This window comes from Neopsephotus bourkii, unplaced genomic scaffold (assembly GCF_033783945.1).
Source record: "Neopsephotus bourkii isolate Nb327-2 ecotype Australia unplaced genomic scaffold, CSIRO-AGI_Nbou_v1 NB_272, whole genome shotgun sequence".
In the NCBI taxonomy this organism is placed as follows: domain Eukaryota; kingdom Metazoa; phylum Chordata; class Aves; order Psittaciformes; family Psittacidae; genus Neopsephotus; species Neopsephotus bourkii.
In genome coordinates this window covers 933,579-955,038 of record NW_026900781.1, presented here as the reverse complement: position 1 = coordinate 955,038, position 21,460 = coordinate 933,579, and the positions used below count along the sequence as shown (strand labels likewise).

The 21,460-nt window shown below is 38.9% G+C and overlaps 1 protein-coding gene across 3 annotated transcripts in view; it reads right to left on the bottom strand.

The window, feature by feature from the left end:
- Positions 1-21,460, bottom strand: part of LOC133208464 (collagen alpha-1(XV) chain-like) — a 113,702-nt gene that overhangs the window by 70,275 nt on the left and 21,967 nt on the right. For all 3 annotated transcript variants that reach the window (XM_061346327.1, XM_061346326.1, XM_061346328.1), the window contains exons 3-7: positions 7,728-8,275; positions 4,629-4,703; positions 4,147-4,242; positions 2,174-2,297; positions 1,270-1,388 (exon numbers count right to left, since the gene is read on the bottom strand). In XM_061346327.1, the coding sequence (XP_061202311.1) occupies positions 1,270-1,388; positions 2,174-2,297; positions 4,147-4,242; positions 4,629-4,703; positions 7,728-8,275 (962 nt within the window). The remainder of the gene's footprint in view (positions 1-1,269; positions 1,389-2,173; positions 2,298-4,146; positions 4,243-4,628; positions 4,704-7,727; positions 8,276-21,460) is intronic.

The following is a 21,460-nucleotide window of genomic DNA, read 5'->3' as shown; positions in this document are numbered from 1 at the left end:
AGCTTTCAGCAAAGGAGCTGTTAGCTGAGTTTTTAAAGATCTTATTGGGTTTTGTCTCTAGGAAAGTTCCCAAAGACTAGAGGTTATTTAATCTATTACCATTAGGGATTTGTTTTCCCATCTGAAACAAAGTTAGACGAGAGCACAGATAACTAAGACATGTAAGATCATAAGCTGAGTGAGATAACACGATTGTTGATATAGGTCAATCCTGAAAGAAATTCCTGCTTGGACACTTACAAGGCAGCCTATCCAGGATTTCTGGAAGGCATCTCTGACAGGTGAAATATGTCCAGATACAGCCTTTTCTAGAGTACTTTAAAAAAGTGTGCTGGCAGCCTAGAGAACCTGGGCATGGCTGTAAACAGCATTTATTCATATAACTGCTCTGACACAGACATGAGTAATACAGGAATGCCAAACAATTTTGCTGACTTGCTTCAACTTTGCTCCTTTATAAGACCATCTACTAGGAGTAAAAAGGTTGTTCAGTCTTAGTATTTTACTAATCAAAATATCTTTTTACTGTGAATGCCAGGAAAGCTGTTGGTTGCTTTCTCAATGGAATTGTTTTTCCTCTCTAGGTGTTAATGTGTGCAGCTGTCAGTCTGCAGCATATCCTGCTTCTTAAAGAAATAACTAGAAGTTGCAGATACTTCTCCAGTGCAATCCAGGAGTTTCCCTTCTCAAGACATGGAATATAGGATCAGCCTTTTGGATGGTAACTTGAGTAAGGTTTGGTTTATAAAGAGGCTTATAAAGACATTTTCAGATAGTCTGTGGGCAACTAAGGAAATCCAGTGATACACATTTTAGACATAGATTCCTCCAGAGTTTAGTGTGTTTTAGAGTTCAACTTTTGTTCGGATCACCTGATAATGAAGCACTGTGATAATGAACTGCTTTTATGAACTTCTTGCTTTTAAGGGACAAAAACCATGGGCTTTTAAGGTGAGGATTTATGTTGGGTATTTTCTGTGTTTCCCAGTTTCTTAAATGCAGAATAAAGAAATGCAAAACTGAAAGAACGATTTTGGTTTGTTAATCAAAAATCTCAAGCCCATCTCAACTGTTATAGATCCCAACTACTGCATAGTGTCAGCATTATTGTCTGATGTCATGAAAGGACATTCAAGAATTTAAAAAGTTGCTTCTGTTTGGCATGCTTCTACTAGATAAAGGTACCATCTCAGAAAACGCTTAAAATTTGTATATTTTCCTGCTCTTGGAACAAAAAGATAAGGCATATTATGAACCCATTATACAGACCTCCTCTCTGCTTACTCCTGGCAAAGCACTATCACCAGAGCCATCTTCTTCTCTTAAGATTTTCTGTGTTACAGTGGTGGACTCATTGTTGCCTTGTTCAGTTTCTGTGACAGCTGAATCTAAATAGAATAATCACTTATTAATGAGAGAGCAAAATAAACCTGCCCAGAGCTATCTATCAGAGCACAGATCCTGCAAGTTGATTGAAAAAAAAAAGAAATTATTTTGATTATGACCAAAATATGTTCCAAATATCAGTATTAGTCATCTAATAACTCTGAAAACTTTAGAAGGAAAGGAAAAAAAAGAAAAAAGCGAGAATAAAATTATAAAACAGATGTTTATTTTAAGAACAAAGACTGTATTGCATCATTTTATTTGACTCAAGCTCCAGCCTAACGGTTGCCTATTTTTTATCTCTGTAACAATAAAAATAAGAGTACAACAGGTACTATCAAAAGTATGTATAAAATTCAAACAGGAACATTATCTTTGGACTTATTACAATAACTAGCTCTACTTTCTGTTTTCTAGGAATGTGCTGAAATTGCCTTACTCAGAGCACTATTTAAGGCTTTTATTGCCTTGCATGTTTAACTACAATGAGTGAGATAAGCACCTAAATGGGGTGAAAAATGGGAGATGTGTTGAATAGTGGAGTTGTTGCTACCACTTAACTGTTGCTGCTATTAAGAAATTGCAGCCTAACAGACTGCAGTTTCAAAGACCAAATGTTCGACGTGTCAGTTCTTTTCTAACACAAAGGATGTCCAAAACCATTGGATTTTTCATTCCTGTCATCACCCAAAATATAGCACTGGCTTTTCATACATAGGGAAATGTCAGACTCAGACCTAGAATGTAAATGACTGCCCTCCACCCCCCAAAGAAAAAGAAGTAGTGCCTTGTTCTTTAACTGCTGCTTCAGAGGTTTCTTCTGATCTGTGATCTCCGGAGAAATCATTTTCTTCCAAATAAGACAATATAGTTGGGGGGGCTTCCACTGGCTCAGCTGACGTATCTTCAGGCTAAACAAAACCATAAAATCCCAAAGAACTGTTTAGACAAAAGGTTTATCACATATTTTAAAGCAAGAATTGGTAGATTACCTTGCTCAAAGCATAGCAATCACAACTACTACATTTATGAAGCAAAACAGAAATCCATATCCTTGCCATTATCTGTCCTTACTCTTCTACTGCCCTTGGAAATATTAACTGTCATTGCTATCATAAAACCTGAAGTTTATTGATGGCCAATTATACACCCTCCTTCATTACCAAGTTTCTAATTTATTTCATCTTCTATTTTGTTTTTCCTCTTCGGAATACACATCTAGTCAAGTTCTTGAGGAAACCTAGCACAATACTTTTAAAATCTTTTCCAAACCAAGTGATGTACACCTGTCAAACACATAGAGAGGGAATAAAACACAAGGAATATAACATTACACTTCAAGTCTAAGAGCCTAGAGCTGGCTAGTACCCACCCTTCCCCATGCTGTCTGTGGGTGGGCAAGAGGCAGACATTTAAATAATCTGGTATCAGCTGCATGAAGGAATGTAAAAAGCTTACTCCCTACCAGGATTAGAGGCCTGGTCAAGTGCTGTCCCAGTGTAATCAGATTACATCATGCAAACCTGCATTTGCCATCTAAATAAGATTTAAAAGTGTTTATGTTGTCGTGGTAACCCTGAACAGACTTAGTGGACCAAGCACCCTGGGGTTGAACCATGTTATGATCTAAAAATTGGCATTATAAGGCTTGCTGAAATAGTTAATATTTATTGGCACGTTGATATGGCCTTTTGAATAATATATTATATTCTGTAATCATTTTCTGTGACATTTTTTGCCTCTGGACATTGATTCTAGCCTGATTATGGAATTCAAGTTAATCATATGCAACTTCTAGGTCTTCTGAAGCAGGCATGACATTGATATATTACCATGACATTGTCAGATCTTGAAATAACATTTTTGGCATTCAAGACTGATTGTATCTATTTGGAAAATCAAAGGAAAATGTCATATTTTTACTCCCTGGGAGTGGTATGTCATGATAAGCAATAGCTGTTACACTTTCAGGTCTCTGTTCATGTAAATCATTTTTTAGTAATCTAACACTAACACTTATTGAAACAAATTTTCTACCTTTTTTACTGTGCAACAGTGAATGACATACTGAGAATCAACATTCTTGTGTGCTGGTTTTGGCTGAGATAGAGTTAATTTTCCTTATAAGAGTTAGTATGAGGCTATGTTTTGGGAATTTCAGCCGAGCACAAAAAGTAAGGGAGAATATGATGTGATAGGAATCTCTAAAATCACAAATGTTATGGTGAGAAAAGAGAATTTATTTACTCTGTGTTCCAGTAGAGTAACATCCAAATGAGAGCTGCAGTTAACATGCGTAGAAGGGCATGAAAAAGATGATAGTCCTTCACAAACATTAAATAAGCTAAGGAACCCTGCAGCAGGAAGATGAGGATGGTGAAATTCCCACTGGTTAAAAAAACAAAGCATGAAATTCAAGGGCAAAAAACTCGGTGGAAATCCACCAAACACAGACACACTCCTGGCTCAAGCATTTGTTGAGATGGAAATTGTTCCAGAGTAAAAGAGTATTCCCAGTAAGTGCCATATTTATGTTCCTAATCTGTTGTTATACTTTTCCTAAAGTACTGGTTTTTGAGTTGTCAAAAATACCAGATTTTTGATCTGGCAAGGTGCAATCATTCTTATGGCTGGGTGCCTGTTTTTCTCATAGGTGCCTTTGAACTAGCCACATACAAAAGAACTAGTGACAAAATCCAGACCTCACAATCCAAAAAAGTAATATTAAGCCAGAAATGTAAAGCAAATAAATAAATTTACCGTTGTGGGGAGATGAGAAGGTGCAAGGATTTCTTGTGTCTCAGAAACACCTCCAACTTCTTGAATGCTGCCATTGCCACTGTTGTCTCCTGAAGCCTGTGCAAAACCCAGTCATGATAGCAAGTTCATAAAAGTCAGAAAAAAAATATTATCTCCAAGGAATCAACTACTTCAGTGCAGATTATTTCTTTTCAGTTGGTGAAGCCTTAGTGTCATTACGATGTTAACTTATTTCAGTTCTTACGTTTCATGAGTCACCCTTCGGAAAAATAAGTCATAGTTAATTTTCTGAAAGGTGTTATAGACAAAAGAAAACAATTCTTTTTGAGTGTGGTCAAAAAAAGAGATTCACAAACACAGTTTTACACATGATATTATGTTCTTAAGAAGAAATACTATGTTTAATCTTATGAAAAATGTTTAATGGCAAATTAGTTTGAAATCTCTGAGGCACTGAGGAGAACTAATATAGGAATACTCACGTAAGGATCGTCATCTTCACAGTGATCATCAGTAGCCCTTGGGTCAGATTTGATTGTCAGATGTTGAATGGAGCCCTACATGAAACAAAAACAGTTCAAGGAAGTAATATTTGAAGTAGGACGTGTGAAGTAGGGGGGTTGTGTGTGTGGCGGGGTGGGACTTAAACAAGTCAACAAAGAACCCCAGACTCAGTTCTGATTTGCTTGGAAAATGATGTGAAGCATAAATTTTTATGATAATAAATTCAGTTAAAATAAATTTAAATCTATTCTTATGTTTTTCTTTTGCAAAACCTATAAAAAATTGAAGCTGCCAGAATAAAATGGCTATCATGTCCCAATGACAATGCAATTGCTATACTTTATTATTAGTGTCCCACCTGAAAGATCTAGTCCTACATTGTGTTCTATAGTCTGCAAAGAACTGTCTGCTTTATCTAGTTAAGAAGTGCATTGCAGGTCTAAAAATGGCATGTGAAAACTCCTGAAAATGACCATGAATGATGGAAAAAAATACCTGTAAGTGACGGAGCGGGTCAGGGAGAAGCCAGCTTAAAGCTTTTCAAAGCAGAAAGAAAGAAGATACATTTTGTGATAACAAACGTTACTTTTTTCAGAGTTCAGATTATATTTTTCAGTTTGACATGCTGAATGTGCAGCAACAATTTGATTTTAAATGTTTAAGTCTTGTTTCTTAGAGTACACAGACTCAGAGTGTTCTAAGAAACTCGTGAGGGATGTTTCCTTCTTATGAGGTCTTACAGATTTAGGCATGGTGCACACGTAGGATGGAAAGATGGATATTCAACTCAAGAGCCATCATACCTACACATGTGACACACCTGTTCCTGTTTTGCCAATTGTATATTTTGTTTCTCTACTTTTATATTTTCTGGGGAATTATAAGCAAGGAAGTACTTTTAAAGCAACATTTCTGATAGCTTCTGGAGTATTTCAGAAATTAGCAAAATTAACAAAATCTATCTTTAATGATCCTCTACTTTATGTATGTTTAAAGACCATGAAATTCATGCAGTTCATACATCCTGAGTTTGCAGAGAATCTGAGATAACAGCTCAGTTGAACTGAACTATCTCAAAATTTAGAAATGGGCAACTCAGACATTGAACAATGTCAGACTAACAGAACTGTTCATTGAAAAATTATACATGAAAAGAGGCACAACCAGACACTTAGGCAGTCTCTTGGAAGTGATGCTTTGATTTCACAGTATGAGCAGATCACATTTGGAGAACAGATTTTTCCTCTTGCTCTAATATGTGGCTCTGGGTGATGAAGGAAATAAAATGGAGAGCTCTGCTGTTTCCTCAGCGCTGCTGCTAGCCAACTACTCCAACCAGAAAAGTCATGGCCAAGTTTGCCATAGTAGGAATGGTAGATAGGAAGTATTGGATTCTGCCTCCAAGTCTTGTGCCTGCTGCTTCTTTCCCTGTTAAAGCTGGTTTGCAGAATCTGGCTTCATCACTGTTTCAGCTGTATTTGGTTGTTTTCTGGTTTCTACTTTTCTTTTCAAACACCAGGGATAGAATTTCTTTTTGTTGCCATAAAATCTGAATGACATAAACCATTATGTCCTTTCCTGTCTATCAAACAGAGCTTTAGACACATGAATTCCCATTAACCAGAGTAAACCAGTAACTGACATTCATTCAGAGCCATTTGTACTATCGGCTATGAATTGTTTCTATTTTGGGCAGTTGACGCAAACGATTCTTGTCATACAAACAGAGCTTGAGGAGGAACAAACCATTTAGTTTTTTGACCCAAAATCAGTTGTGACGTATAATAAATGAAGAAATAAAGGCACAAGACATAGAGTACACGTCCTAGTTAACAGTGTTGAAGCAACCAGAATACTAGCTGAAATTTATGTACTCACTTTAGCATACAGACAGCCTATTTCAGTGGAAATGCCTTAAGAGTATAATCTACCATGCATTCTTGTCACTGTATTTATAGATTTATTGGTGATAATCTCAGCAACTAATCATCGCATGTTTTCCTGGTGGGGTACCAAGGTGGTCTCATTTTCTTGAATGCTTCTAATTTCTACTTACTAATCTTACATCCCCAACACTCCAATCATCCCATCTGTCCAAGAAAGGTAGTGCCAGCAGCCAGGTTTTCTGAGCAACGCCTTCTACCACTTGCTGTGAAATGCTCCTGTAATTCTAGGTGATTAGACTAGTCAGATAAATGGTAAAAGTGCTGCTTACCAGATGAAGCTCACAACCTGCCAGCACACCTGAACTTCGCAAAGAACATACTTTTCTCTAAAGGGAAGGATCCTCTCAGTATTTGTGCTGCTTTACTAACTTAGGGGAGAAGATACTATTCTCACAAAATACTGTAAAAGTTTTGAAGTACAAGGGAAGTACAAAAACAGGATAGAAAAAGTGTGACATTTCCCTTTCATTTGACTATGAGTCAATCTCATGCATATTGACAACTTTCACATTTCCATTTGGAAGCTTAGTGGCTGAGAATTCCAGTGGGGATGCAGCAGGAAGGATGTCTGCATTCAAGCTAGAAGGCTTGGGAGCCTTGTAGTAGTGTTTTTGGTCCTTTCTGTTTTTCTAAAGCTTCAAGTAATATATAAAATGTATAAATATATATAAAATGTAGAAATACGACTTCATCTCTTAAGTATCTTTGTCTTTGATGACATTCTCTTCCTGATGTTGAATGTGAAGTAAACATATTTAGCACGTAAGCGTTTAAAATACAGACTTTCTACTAAGGTATTATTCTTAGAAGCTAAACAAATGGATACCCTGAAATCAGCCCTTCATGAAAAGGCCATATAAATTTCTGTGATCTATTTTCTTTGAAAATCCTAGTATTCAAACTGGTCATTGAACTTAATATCTGGACTATAAACTTCTTTGAGGTTCTACAAACCTTTGCATTTAAGCCAGAGCTTGTATATCTGCACTGCCTGAACTCTGGCCAGGTACATAAAATACAAGCTACATAATTTGTAATCTCATTTGTGATACAACCATTGTAAGCAGACTTTCTTGGGTAGAGTACATGCATGAAAGACTGAGGAATGCAAATTTATCAGGAGCTACTTACTGTGAACTTTTCCAATCCTGTGGCTCCTGCGTTACCGACAAATATCCCAGATCCAGATTCAAATACCAAGGCTCGATCTGATCTTTGAAACTGAACTCTCTGATATTCTTCACAGTCCATGAACAAAGCAACATCCTTGCCCTGAACAGTCACTGTAAACCTATTCCACCTGTTAGTCATGACTGGCACTTTAAATGAAGCAGCCTCTCGGGAGATATGGGAGCCAGGCTCTGTGTAGTACATAATTATCCTCTGGGTGTTGTCATCAACTGGTGAAAGTCTCATTCCCAGGTAAATAGTTTTCTGGAAGGCATCTGTTATTGCAAATAACACTCCTCCACGATCACTGTTTGGTTTCACTGTATTGACAATAGCAAAATCCCTGTAAAAGGGTGATGGTATTATGGCACTTGTCAGTCGACCGATGTTAGCATCTGGACCAAAGCTGTAAGCTGGAAACCCTCCATAGCCAGTGACAAAGTAGACAGAAGGAGGAAGAGGAACTCCTATTAACTCAGTGAGGTCAAGATGTCCTTTTGAGCCTCGTTCTGTAAAGTGGTAGAAAAAAAACATGTTATTTAATGTGTGAGAAACATTCTTTATTCTTGAGACACTCAGCCCATTTAATATAAATGATTTAAGAAAGGCCTTAACAATTGTAATGCAGTATTATAACACCAGTAACATATTTCTAATATTTTAGGCCCCAGTTCAGTTAGTGATTAAACACACCTAGCTAAATACACATGTAAATCTTTGGCCTTTGACTAACCAAGGCTACTCCTATACTAAAGAAAAGTGAGTGTAAAATTTGGTGAAGCTGATGGGTAACAAGTAGTTCCTGCAATATATTTTGCTTCAGCTGTCCATAAACCACAGAAAGTGCTGAATATGTTTGCAAAATGAATTCAGTGAAGACTGAGCAATCTTTTGCTTTCTCAAAGAAAGATCCTTTATCCTCACAAACAAAGAAGGCAGTAAGAGTCCTCTACAAAAAGCATGAGAGGGTTTCACAAATACAGGATAAAAATTACAGTGGATTTGCTTTAGACCTTGCAGTTACCTACTTCTACAATACAGCTCCACTCAAACTGAGAGCCTTTCCTCCCTTTACAATCTCCTCTAATCTTACATTCTTAAGTTTCTCAGTTTAGCTACATGAGTTAAGTTTCTCATTTTATCTAAAAGTCTCAATTCTTCTTACTGGTGTACATTTTCACCCTTTTGAAAAAATTTATGTTACTCAGAAGCAAAGTGCTAAGGTGTAGCTACATCATGTAAAAATATAATCACTGTGATCACAATGAAGTATCAACGTGATTTGTGACTAAGTAACTGCTGGCTTTCTCAGCAAACATGAGAAAAGGTCTTCATGATCCAAGAAAGTCAGATTTTTACATCACTTTCTTGATGAACTGCATCCTAGCCCCTCTCTACATTCTTCACGGAAAATCTTCAGATCCTGGTAAAGGAGAGGATATATTTGGAACCACTGCTTTTCAGTTCCTTTCTTTATCTACTTCGCACATCAGTCTCCCATGGTTCTTAGATTAACTCCATCAGACAAAAAACTAGTGCGGAAAGAGGCCTTGTGGTAGAATGAGTACAGCTGAGTACACATGAGGCCGTCTTGAAACTTCACTAAGGAAAGACTTAATTTGTGTCTTAGACTTCACTTTTCCCTATTCTACCAGCTGGTGGAAATACCATATCTGGAGAAGTATCTGTGGTGGTAAGATATTTCTTTGTACCTACACCGCCTGTCATCCACTAAGGCTCCCACTGCCCAGAGGCACTTCCTTGTGATATCTCTTCATGAGGAAAGTTCCATAAGATGGTGTCCCTCAACAGCATTAAGCAAAGTTATCTTGTTCAAGGGTCATTTAATTTTCAACCCAGCATGGGGAGAACTGATGCCACCTATGGTAATCTAGCACTGCAAACATTTATAGGGTACAAGAGCTCAACACAGCCCATCTTTTACATCAGGGCAACAGACAGCAGAGTCAGTCCCCCAATCTTTTTTTCTGAACAAGTACTTACATAAGCTGAAAACAAGTTCCCAGTCTGCTTGAATATAAGCAGTGAAGAGACACATGAAACTGGCTCCTAGCCCAGCCTACCTGTAAAGGACCAAGTCATTCTCAGATTCTGATGCATTTCACCCTCAGAAGAGCTACATTTTATAAGCAGCCTGTACACTCTGGTCATGGCATGAGCTGAAATTTCCTGGTAGCATATAAAACCGTGGGATGTATACATGCAATGCCAACCCAGAATACCTCAAGCTCTTCCTCATGTGGATAGGCTTATTTCTGCTTCTAATACCTGTAGTACTCCCTTTCCTGCCCTAGGATGTTCTAAAGGATAGTTCCAAGGTGCGTGTGTTTATATTACCTGGCCACTTCAGGCATGATAATTTGCCATCAAAAAGGAGAAACTAGATAATTAATTTCACAGCTCTCACCACATCTTCTTCTCATTAAGATACTAATGTGCCACTACCATGTCATGAGGTTTTGGGTTTCAAGAATATAGCAGGATGGGTGCCCATTACACGCTTATATGGAGCGTCTTACTTAAAGCATTATATGCTTTTATGGAGCCTTTATAAGTCTCCATAAAAGGAGAAAATGATCTTGATATGAGGAAAATTGTACTGCCAATGCTTCACTTTGCCGACAGTCTAATCTCTCAAGGGACACAAGGACCTTCATCCAGGCCGGTGATTTGAAACAAAACTGGTCAAAAAAAATAATAAATTACTGTAGCTAATAACGTCAAATTTATTAGTTAAAACGTGAGTTTTAATATGTGTTCCCTGATTTGTAAGCATTCCCAAGTCCTTCATAATGTATATATTTGTGTAGTGTAGATTGATAAAGTATCTTTCAATTTTTAAACTTAATTACCGTAACTGTAATAGTTATATGGGCTGAATATATCCAGCTGGGACAGTAATGGAAGAGGTGTGACAGTCCATATTAATACCACAAAGTGGACTCAAAAACTTTATACCTAATTAAAATCGGGAAAAATAAATGAATCTTGCACTTGGCTCTGAAACCTGGCAAGCTGGTTCTGAAGAACAGCTAGAGAGAGGTTCTTCAGCTGAAATACACTTTTGTTATTCATTATTTATATGCAGTACTATAATGGGCTATGTGTTGCAAAGTGTTTTTCATAGAATCATAGAATAGTTAGGGTTGGAAAGGACCTTAAGATCATCAAGTTCCAACCCCCCTGCCATGGGCAGGGACACCTCACACTAAACCATATCACCCAAGTCCTCGTCCAACCTGGCCTTGAACACTGCCAGGGATGGAGCATTCACAACCTCCCTGGGCAACCCATTCCAGTGCCTCACCACCCTCACAGGAAAGAATTTCCTCCTTATATCCAATCTAAACTTCCCCTGTTTAAGTTTTAACCCATTACCCCTTGTCCTATCACTACAGTCCCTAATGAAGAGTCCCTCCCCAGCATCCCTATAGGCCCCCTTCAGATACTGGAAGGCTGCTATGAGGTCTCCACGCAGCCTTCTCTTCTCCAGGCTGAACAGCCCCAACTTTCTCAGCTGATCTTCATATGGGAGGTGCTCCAGTCCCCTGATCATTCTCGTGGCCCTCCTCTGGACTTGTTCCAACAGATCCATGTCCTTTTTATGTTGAGGACACCAGAACTGTACACAATACTCCAAGTGAGGTCTCACAAGAGCAGAGTAGAGGGGCAGGATCACCTCCTTGGACCTGCTGGTCACGCTCCTTTTGATGCAGCCCAGGATACGGTTGGCTTTCTGGGCTGCAAGCGCACACTGAAGCCGGCTCATGTTCATTTTCTCATCGACCAGCACCCCCAAGTCCTCCGCAGGGCTGCTCTGAATCTCTTCTCTGCCCAACCTGTAGCTGTGCCTGGGATTGCTCTGACCCAGGTGTAGGACCTTGCACTTGTCATGGTTAAACTTCATGAGGTTGGCATCAGCAACAAGGATGTCGTGTGGGACAGAGTCAAACACTTTACACAAATCCAGGTAGATGACATCAACTTCTTTACCGCTGTCCGTCAGTTCTGTAGCCCCATCATAGAAGGCCACCAAATTGGTCAGGCAGGATTTCCCCTTAGTGAAGCCATGCTGGCTGTCACCAAGCACCTTGTTGTTTTTCATGTGCCTTAGCATGCCTTCCAGGAGAATCTGCTCCAAGATTTTGCCAGGCACAGAGGTGAGACTGACTGGTCTGTAATTCCCTGGGTCATCCATTTTCCCCTTCTTGAAAATGGGGGTTATATTTCCCTTTTTCCAGTTGCTGGGAACTTCACCTGACTGCCATGATTTTTCAAATATGATGGCCAGCGGCTTAGCAACTTCATTTGCCAGCTCCTTCAGGACCCGCAGATGGATTTCATCAGGACCCATGGACTTGTGCACATTCAGGTTTTTAAGATGATCTCGAACCAAATCCTCTCCTACAGTGGGCCCAAGGTCTTCATTCTCACAATCCCTGCGTCTGCCTTCCAAGACTTGGGTGGTGCGGTCAGAGCCTTTGCTAGAGAAGACCGAGGCAAAGAAGTCATTCAGAACCTCAGCCTTCTCCAAATCCTGTGTAGCTAGTTCACCCGAGAGCTTCCTGAGGGGGCCTACGTTCTCCCTAATCTGTTTTTTATTTGCTATGTACCTGTAGAATCCCTTCCTGTTATCCTTAAGATCCCTAGCCAAGTTTAATTCTAACTGGGCCTTAGCTTTCCTGACCTGGTCCCTAGCTTCCTGGAGAATATCCCTGTACTCTTCCCAGGCTGCCTGTCCTTGCTTCCACTTTCTATAAAGCTCTTTTTTCATCTGAATTTTCCTCAGCAGCTCCTTATCCACCCAAGGAGGTCTCCTGGCCCTCCTGCTGCACTTCCTTCTGGTTGGGATGCAACACTCCTGAGCTTGTAGCAGGTGATCCTTGAAGACCAACCAAGAGTCCTGAGCCCCCCTGCCCTCTAGGGCTATTTCCCATGGAACCTTACTAAGCAGGTTCCTGAAGAGGCCAAAGTCTGCTCTTTTTACTGTCCTAGTGATTTTGCAAAGAAATGGTAAATTATTCTCCCTGTGCCAAAGTTGTTACAGTCCAGTTGAAATCAATTCCAATCTGTAATCTTCTCTGTACTTGAGCCTCAGCTCCTGGTAAGGGAACTCATTAGCTGGAAAAAGTCTGATGTTTTGCCTGATAGATTTTGCCCCTTCCTAACAGCTTAAAAAATCAATTATTTTTTTTTCCCTGGCCAAACAAAGATAATATTTTTTTGATTGTGACTCTAATACTGAGTCATAATTTATATTCAGACACACATACACATGCTGGAACCTCAGCTACAAATAAAATGCATAAGCAATTACTTAAATTTAAAAAGATAAGATAAATAATAAGGTTGAAGAAGAATATAGGAGCTGTACACAGATACCAAACGTACTTCCAAAGAGCCATGGGAAAAGGGACCTAGAAAGAAGATGGAGAATATTTAAGGTGGCCAGCAGTCAGCTTATCAGGCTTGCATAGCACGATGTATCCGAAGAGTGAATCTAATTAATAGAACTGTAGTTTCCCACTTCCTATTCTCAAAGGAAGATTTCATAAGTACAAAAAAGCCCATTAATTCTCCAAACACACTATGTGGAGCTGCAGTGTAGAGGCAGTTTCCTACTCACACACCAAACAATAAAATACAGAGCTCAAAACTCTTGCTCTTTTAGCATAGGTTCTAAGACAAATGAAACATGTTTTTAAAAGGTGGTAGCAGAAGACAGTAAAGAAGAATCAGTATTTGAGTAAAACAAGTCAGAAGGCTCAGCAAATATCTGAACTTCATTGAGACTGGAGTAGAAGCTTGTATCTATCCCCTATAGAAAAGCAAAACAAGAAGCTTCTAACCAAATTCTGGGCTTACAACTTATCCCAACTATTAATGGATTTATGAGGATGTATAGTTACAGTTAAGAGCAGACTTACAGCCACAGATTTTCCTCCCATTCAATTATCTCTGATAAATTAATGTCCCCTTGATGCAGTTATGTTAGAACAAAAATGCCCTCTTATTCCCTTAAATCAATGGGTAAACACTATGCTATTTTAAGTACCTTTAAAGCCAGCAGAACATTATGTTGCACCAGTATAATTTTATTTCAAACATGTACTGCTACTAAGCCACTGGATATTGGGAGCATCCAGAATTCATCACATTTATGTCCATGTTTCCTGGACCTGGGGCGCTGGAAGGTGTGGTACAGAAACACCTTCAATATTATCTATGTTTTATCTCAAAAAAGAAAGTAGTAGAATACCATAAATTGGGATGGTATTTTTATAATTTCAGAGTTCTGAGCTGTGCTATGTTCTGCATTTATTAACATTTGTTATTGTTCTTCACAGTCAGAATTGTTACAGCATTTGCAGGTAGCTGGATGGTCTCACAGAGTAGCTTGAGGAACTAGCTGTGCAGTATCAGTGTGTTGTGATATATTTAGATTATTTATGTGCAATATTTAGATTATTTCAAGACTGTAGATGACAATAGTGAAGGTTTTTTCTTCTTTTAATTATATTTTTTTTCATGTAATTACCTCACTGCTTCAGTACTGAAGATAGTGAAGTTGTAAACAAACCACTGTTTTGGTGTTGGAAGATAATCTGTTTTCCTAATTGCGTCTTAACACAGCAATCAGTAACAGTGAAAGATCATGAATCTCAAAATGGACTGGAAAAACCAGACAAAGCTCTTTAGAAATAGGCAGGACATCCTCCTAGAATATATTGGTATAGACAGTTGGATCATTTTCTTCTGGATGCCTAAGGAAACCACACAAGCTATTTTTAGTGGTGTTGCGTAGCCAAAAGTGAGGCTGCAGTCAGTAGGAACTCTGATACTTAACTGACATGTAAAATCACGCCCGACATTCTTTTGTGAAAACCGTTTTCCAACACTTTCAGCCAACAGCTGGTTTTACGTCATTATCATTCTGTCCTGTACTGGACAAAAATGTATGTAGTTTATGTGCCTAAATATAGCTCATTAAATATGCATCTATATTGCACAAAATGGTCCTTTTTGTCTTGTTTGAGAAACTTTATTTCATCACAATGCTTTCAAGCAAATCAACAAAAAAATTTTGTCTTACATATAAGCTATATTTTTCAGTTTTTCTGATAGAATACTGAAGTAATTATAGTTTTATTTGCTGCTTGTTTGGAAGATTTTCCATATACGTTTTTGTGCACATTGCTTTTGTATAGAAACCCAAGGTCTTTTGATATGTATTATACTCAGTGAACTATTCTCCTTTCATTAAAAAAATCTGCATTTAAAACATATTGTCCTGGGATAAAGTTGATTTTCTTCCTAGTAGCTGGTGCAGTAGCTGGTACAGTGCTGTGTTTTGGCTTTAGTCTGAGAACAATGCTGATAACACACAGACGTTTTAGTTGTTGCTCAGTAGCACTTAGCCTGATCAAGGACTTTTCAGACTGTCATGCTCTGACAGTGTGGAGGGGCACAAGAGGGCGGGAGGGAGCAGAGACAGGACAACTGACCCAAACTAGCTGAAGGGATATTCCATACCACAGCATGTCGTGCCCAGTATATAAACTGGAGCGAATCACCCAGAAGGGACAGATCTCTGCTCGGGTTGGGCTGGGTGTTGGTCGGTGGGTGGTGAGCAATTGCCTTGTGCATCAGTGTTGTTGGGGGGCTTTTTTGTTTGCTTTTTCTCTCTCTTAGTGACCCACCTAGTTTTATAATAATGAACAGCTGTGTGCACACATGTAGGTATATTTGTGACTAAAGAAAAAGAACAAGATTATAGACTTGGTGCATTTCTAAAGAATTAGCACAAGAAAAGAGGATCACCTTTGGAGCAATGCCTTTCATGGGTAACTAAATATATGCATTAGTGCAAAAAGCAAAGGCAAATTAGTAAAGATGCCCTTCACGTAAAAAGATTTCTAGATTTGCAGGAATCACTCTCTGTAGAAAGACCTGTGCTGTTCCATAAGCTTCTTTATCTTGTAAACTTCTTTACCTTGTAGAAATCTATACCAAGTTCTCTATGAACATGAGATAGACGAGTGATGTCTTCTTTCTCTAAAACACCCGATTATGAGAGGAACAGTTCAGCTTTGGATGATGACAGGGATATTTCCAGGATGAAGGCTGCATAACCAGGCTTCACTGAGTTAGAGAAAATTCTCAAGCCCGTACATTCAGCAGTAACTCTGGCTAAGTTAGTTGGACAAACAGTAGCTGCAGCAGGAGGGTAGGAGAGAAGGAGAATTAGCTGGAAGAGAAGCACAAAGGTGTGGGGTGCTGTGCTAGTCACTATCAGGAAGAATACAGAAATAGGCTGGGTGGAAAGGAACAGAGCCCTGGGAATTAGAGAAGTGCAGCAGAACTTGAACTGCTGAAGGGTGGTTGGAGGCTCAGAAGGGACAGGGCTTGCAACAGACAGGAGCTCATCTTAGGTGCTGGCCTGAAAAGGGATTCAGCACAAAGTGATAGAACAAAACCTCATATGAAAGTATAAGTCTGAGCAACTTTAGTATTTCTTTAGAAACACAGAACCTTATCCCAGTGACTTTCCCCTGACAAAGTCAGCACTGAAATGGGTTTTGTGCAGTTCTTGTACACAGAACAATGCAAAGCTGCTATCGCGTCCTGCCTTGTTCAGGTAGGGCAGGGGTGCATGAGGGGGAAAAGAACAGGCTTCCAGGACATCTGCCCACCTGAAGATAAGTGAACAGTTAACCTGTATAAGAATTTCAGAGTCTGTATTGAATACTGCAGCTGTCCAATAGTATGCACCTGTGGCAAGGTTGGACACCGGCTTTATGAAATCAAGTTTTTGTGTGGTGTAAATATGTAAACTATGATGCGGACAGTATCGTTGCCAGCTGCAGGGACAAGTAGCCTTTAACGATTGCGGGAGAGCAGGAGCTTTTGCATTTCACCACTAGGCGACAGCAGAGCATTTAACAAGTCAGATGGAGCTTTGGTTTAGGAATGAACGTTGCTGATGATTCACCAGTATCAGCGTCTGCTGGGTGCTTTCTTTTACAACGTCTAAGCTAGCATATGTTTAATTTCCATTACGTTTATAACAAAACAGATGTGAATTATCACCCTGTTCTTTTTCTTTCACAATGACCTTGGCAATCCGACAAAATACATTAAACTAAGTCTGCTGTGTGTTTTCTTGGGGGAAAAAAAAAGAATACATTACTGTTCTTGTTTTCTCTTTCACTGTCTCTTTTTTAATCTCGAATTTTAAGGCAGAAAATTCTTGCAAGGCCATTGCCAACACCCTCATTTCCAAAAATATGTATTTCTAAGATGACGAGGGCAGTTCTCTAAAAGTACTGGGAGAAACGTCTGACACTTTCCTAGATTTAACAGTTGTACACGTCAGCAGAGAGTCTCTGCCCAAATGTGGAAAAACGGACACCTATTTAAAGACACTGACATAGTCTGGCACACTGACCTGGATATAAATTCTCATCCCATATAAAGAGATTTTAATGGGAAGTCAGGATAGAGAACGCTTAATCAGCAGCTCCTGGAGTTGCTCCTTCTCTTTGCTAGCCCCTGTCTCCACTACAAGGTTCTGTCCTTGGACCAGGGGCATAAGAAGGATATGAGCAGACTGGAATTGTGGGTTTACAATTCCTCTATGAAAATCAGAAACCTTCACCCAGAAATGTTCTTTCCCTCCTCACACCTACCACACTGTATCTCTTAGCTCAGCCAAATGATCTAAACACTATCATAACAAGGCCAGGTTGGACGAGGCCTTGAGTGACATGGTTTAGTGTGAGGTGTCCCTGCCCATGGCAAGGGGGGTGGAACTTGATGATCTTAAGGTCCTTTCCAACCATAACTGTTCTATGATTCTATGATCTCTCTATACTTCCCATGAGTAATATAGCATGCTTTTCCACTTGACACTGTGAATGACCAAGGAACTTCTTTCCTGTAAGAAAATCCTGCTCCAGATCATCACCACCACTAGTCAGTGCTTCTGTAAGAAGACAGATATCATGCCCCCTTCTCATACCACTTTCACGACATCTGTTTCATCAAAGCATTATGAGTCAGCATCTAGTGGGGTTTGCCTTCAGGCCAAATTTGTATGCTCTGTGCAGTTTGATCTTGCAAGCAGAGCCTCAAGCCTATCCAAGTATGCAAGGGCAAGCACTGTCCCAAACAGGGCTGGAAAGGCTGCCAACAAGGAGTCTTTGAGTGGGACATGAGAGAAACAAAAAAATCAGATGTTTCTGTAACTATTACGTTGTTTCATGGTCTCCATGTGATGGAGGCTAATACATCTACAGGACATCATCAGGGATTTAAGCAAAGCTTTATTATGAGATCTACTAACCTGAGAGTGGAAAATCACTTAATTCCAGATCACATTAGATCAGAACAGAAATCTAAGAATATTGCAATAACTCAGCTTTGGTTTGTTTGGTTTGGGGTTTTGGGGGGAGGGGTTGTTTTGTTTTGTTTTGGGTTTGGTTTGTTGGTTGGTTTTTTTTTTGTTAGTTGGGTGTTTATTTTGTTGTTTGGGGTATTTTTTCTTTTTTGTTTGGTTGGGTCTGGGGTTTCTGTGGTTTTTGTATGTGTGTTTTCTATTGTTGAAATTAAGGGGTGTGGAACTATTAAGGTGATTAAAATGAAAGGATTTTTTATGCATCTTTGGCTCTTACAAGGCACCTTGAAATATGGTGGACTGTATTCCTCTCTCAGCTGACTATGCCACCCATTCTTTTATGTAAAGAACAGAAACTGATACTTTATTACTGAAGTTTTACTTTCAAGTCCTTGGGAGGACCTATGTTGTATTCCAGGAGCACCTCTTTCGTAAATGTCTTCCAGTTTATGTACCTGGTATTTATTATTATTTTTTATCCTGTTAAGTATATTGTCATATATTCTTTACACTATTGGATTTAGTAGCTAATGGATTTGATGCTATAAAAAGCTGGAATTCAGAGAAGTTGAAAAATTATTGTGAGGTGGATGGTATGGGAACAGTATAATCTAAAAATGTCTTGTATTGGACATTAACATTTCATACAGCTCAATGCTTTTTTAGCATGAATGATCCAGTAAAATTGTAGGGGGGAAAAAATCCAACCAATGTAATCCTACTTCTTCCATCTTCCTTTTCCCAAGAATTTCATTTCCGAAGAGCTACATTACACTACTTTTATATCTTACTGTAAATCACATATGCTTTTATTATGAACATTTTTTTTTCATTTCCCCAGTGAATACACTGAATGAATTAAACAAAATATCTTAAAAATGTCATTTCTGGTACAAAAAGTTCTATGTTAAAACCCTGGCTAAAGTCCTAAGTGAAAGACCTTCTTGTTTTAAACTGACTCATTAGTATAAATGAGCATGTCCCACAGCACACTGTTAATAGCAGTCTAGGGCCAGACAAAGCTTTACAGTCAGTAACAGGGCAGGCAAGTACAATTTCCAAGAGCACAACCTGCTGCTGTGGTAATTCAACCAAAGACCAGTAGGACCAGGTGCATGGAAAGCTGTTTTAGATACACTTCTATCAAAAAGATTGAAACACCTAGTTGATTACATCATTTTTTTTTCTCTATTTGTATCAGCACTAATTGTCTAAATGCTGTCCAACTTCACCTGCTACAGTTCTCATGCTGAAACTCAAAAGTCTAAGAAAGCTGGGACAGAAATACACGTCTTGTTCAAGGGCTACTTTTCACCTCAGGACAGTTTCCTTCCAGTAATTCACAGAATTATTGAATCATAAAGTTGTAGAATAGTTGGGGTTGGAAAGGACCTTAAGATCATCAAGTTCCAACCCCCTGCCATGGGCAGAGACACCTCATACTAGACCATGTCACCCAAGATTCTATCCAACCTGGCCTTGAACACTGCAAGGGATGGAGCATTCACCACTTCTTAGGGAAATCCTTATATCTAGCCTAAACTTTCCCTGTTTAATTTTAAATCCATTCCCCATTGTCCTATCACTGCAGTCCCTAACAAAAGAACACAGAAGAAAAAGCACTTTCATCTTGCTTACAAAGTCATTTGGAGTTTTGCCAATTTACTTTCATTTTCTCTTGACAATTTAGGTGAAACTTGGAAAAAAAATAATCTGTAGAGGAGTGTCTCAGCTCTATAGCAGGAGAACCATCCACTATAACCTGTTGTGTCTGGAGAAGGAGCTGGCTGGCCGTTTTCACCTTTAATCCAGTGTCAGAAAAATTCAACTATTCACCTGAATAAGAAACTGCTGCAGGCAGCAGAACTGCTGAAAACTCATTTTGACCACAGTTTTTGCTTGTGATTGGATTCTGTTGTCAGGAAAAAAACAAGTAATCACTAAAGCTTTTCCAGCATTGAAAACATGTTATGAAAAGTTGTTAGCTCTCCAAACAGTCCCTCTCTTGGTGGAGACAGAAACATCGTTTCCCACCCTTACTCTGTTCCTGTTCCATGAGACTTGTAAGAACTTAATGTCTGTCAGTCTTCTGTGTCTTTGTCAGTTTTGGTACATATAAGCTCAGATTCAAAGCAGACTCAGAAACTGCTGCAAACACACGATGCAATTATACATGGCTTTTTTCCTTGTGAAACCAGGTTAAACTCAATGCATCAGTGTGATACATGCTTACAGCTCTTCTCTTGAATGTAAATACAGCAGGCTCTTTCTTCAGCTCAGTGGAGTAACGGCTTTTACTACTCACAGACCACAAATTTCCCACTGTGGACCTCACACATGATCTTATGCAACAGTAAACTAAGTAAATCCGGCTTTAGCTGCACAACTTTGTAAACAAATGTTTTGCAAAGCACCTATTAAGGGAGTTGTTATCTTCATTAAGAAGAACATAGATGTCTTCTTTTAAAGAAAAAATGAAATAAAAATTAAACCTACTTAATGTAGCATAAGATATATTGATGGGATGCTGGATATAGATACTTCAGACTTTGCACCCCATTCATATAGATGCCGTAATTCAGTGTAGTGACTTTCAGCTGGCTTCAGATGAGCACGGCCATAGATATTATCCATGTTACAAGGACTTTCTTCATAACCAGAAATACTACAAGTTTAGAATAAATCGTCATGTAGAAATCATACTGGCCTTACTGCTGACACTTTCAGCTCCAAAAAAAGCCAATATACTCCTGACAAGTTCTAAAAATAAGATTCATCACTACCTTTTTCTTTTTGTTGTTTTGTTTTATCTTAACCCCACACTTTTGACTGAATTAATACTATGGAACAATAATAAACTGATTTTTTCAAAAAAGACTTCATGCAGAAAGTAACAAGAAATCAGATGTATTATTCAATGTAGCTGAAGACCAGAAGTCTTTCCCCACAGCGTAGCTGCATTTTCAGGCACACGTTCCCCCTTCACTTCATTCTTATCTATCTACCCCCATCACATGACCCAAAATGCAGTCTTACTCAGTGGTTTGAGAAACGTGGGAGAGATAAGACAACTTTTTCTCTGATTCAAAGATACTCTTCTTTTACATTATTTCCAAGGAAATATGGCAGGAGTAATATGACAACACTAGAACAGCCACATGAATTAGATAACTCATCAGTGTAGTTCACTATTTTAATCAGACTGTAGCATGTAAGTAAGATTTAAAATGTATACCAAAGCTTGAGTTATCAAGCTATGAGAACATTGATAACTGTC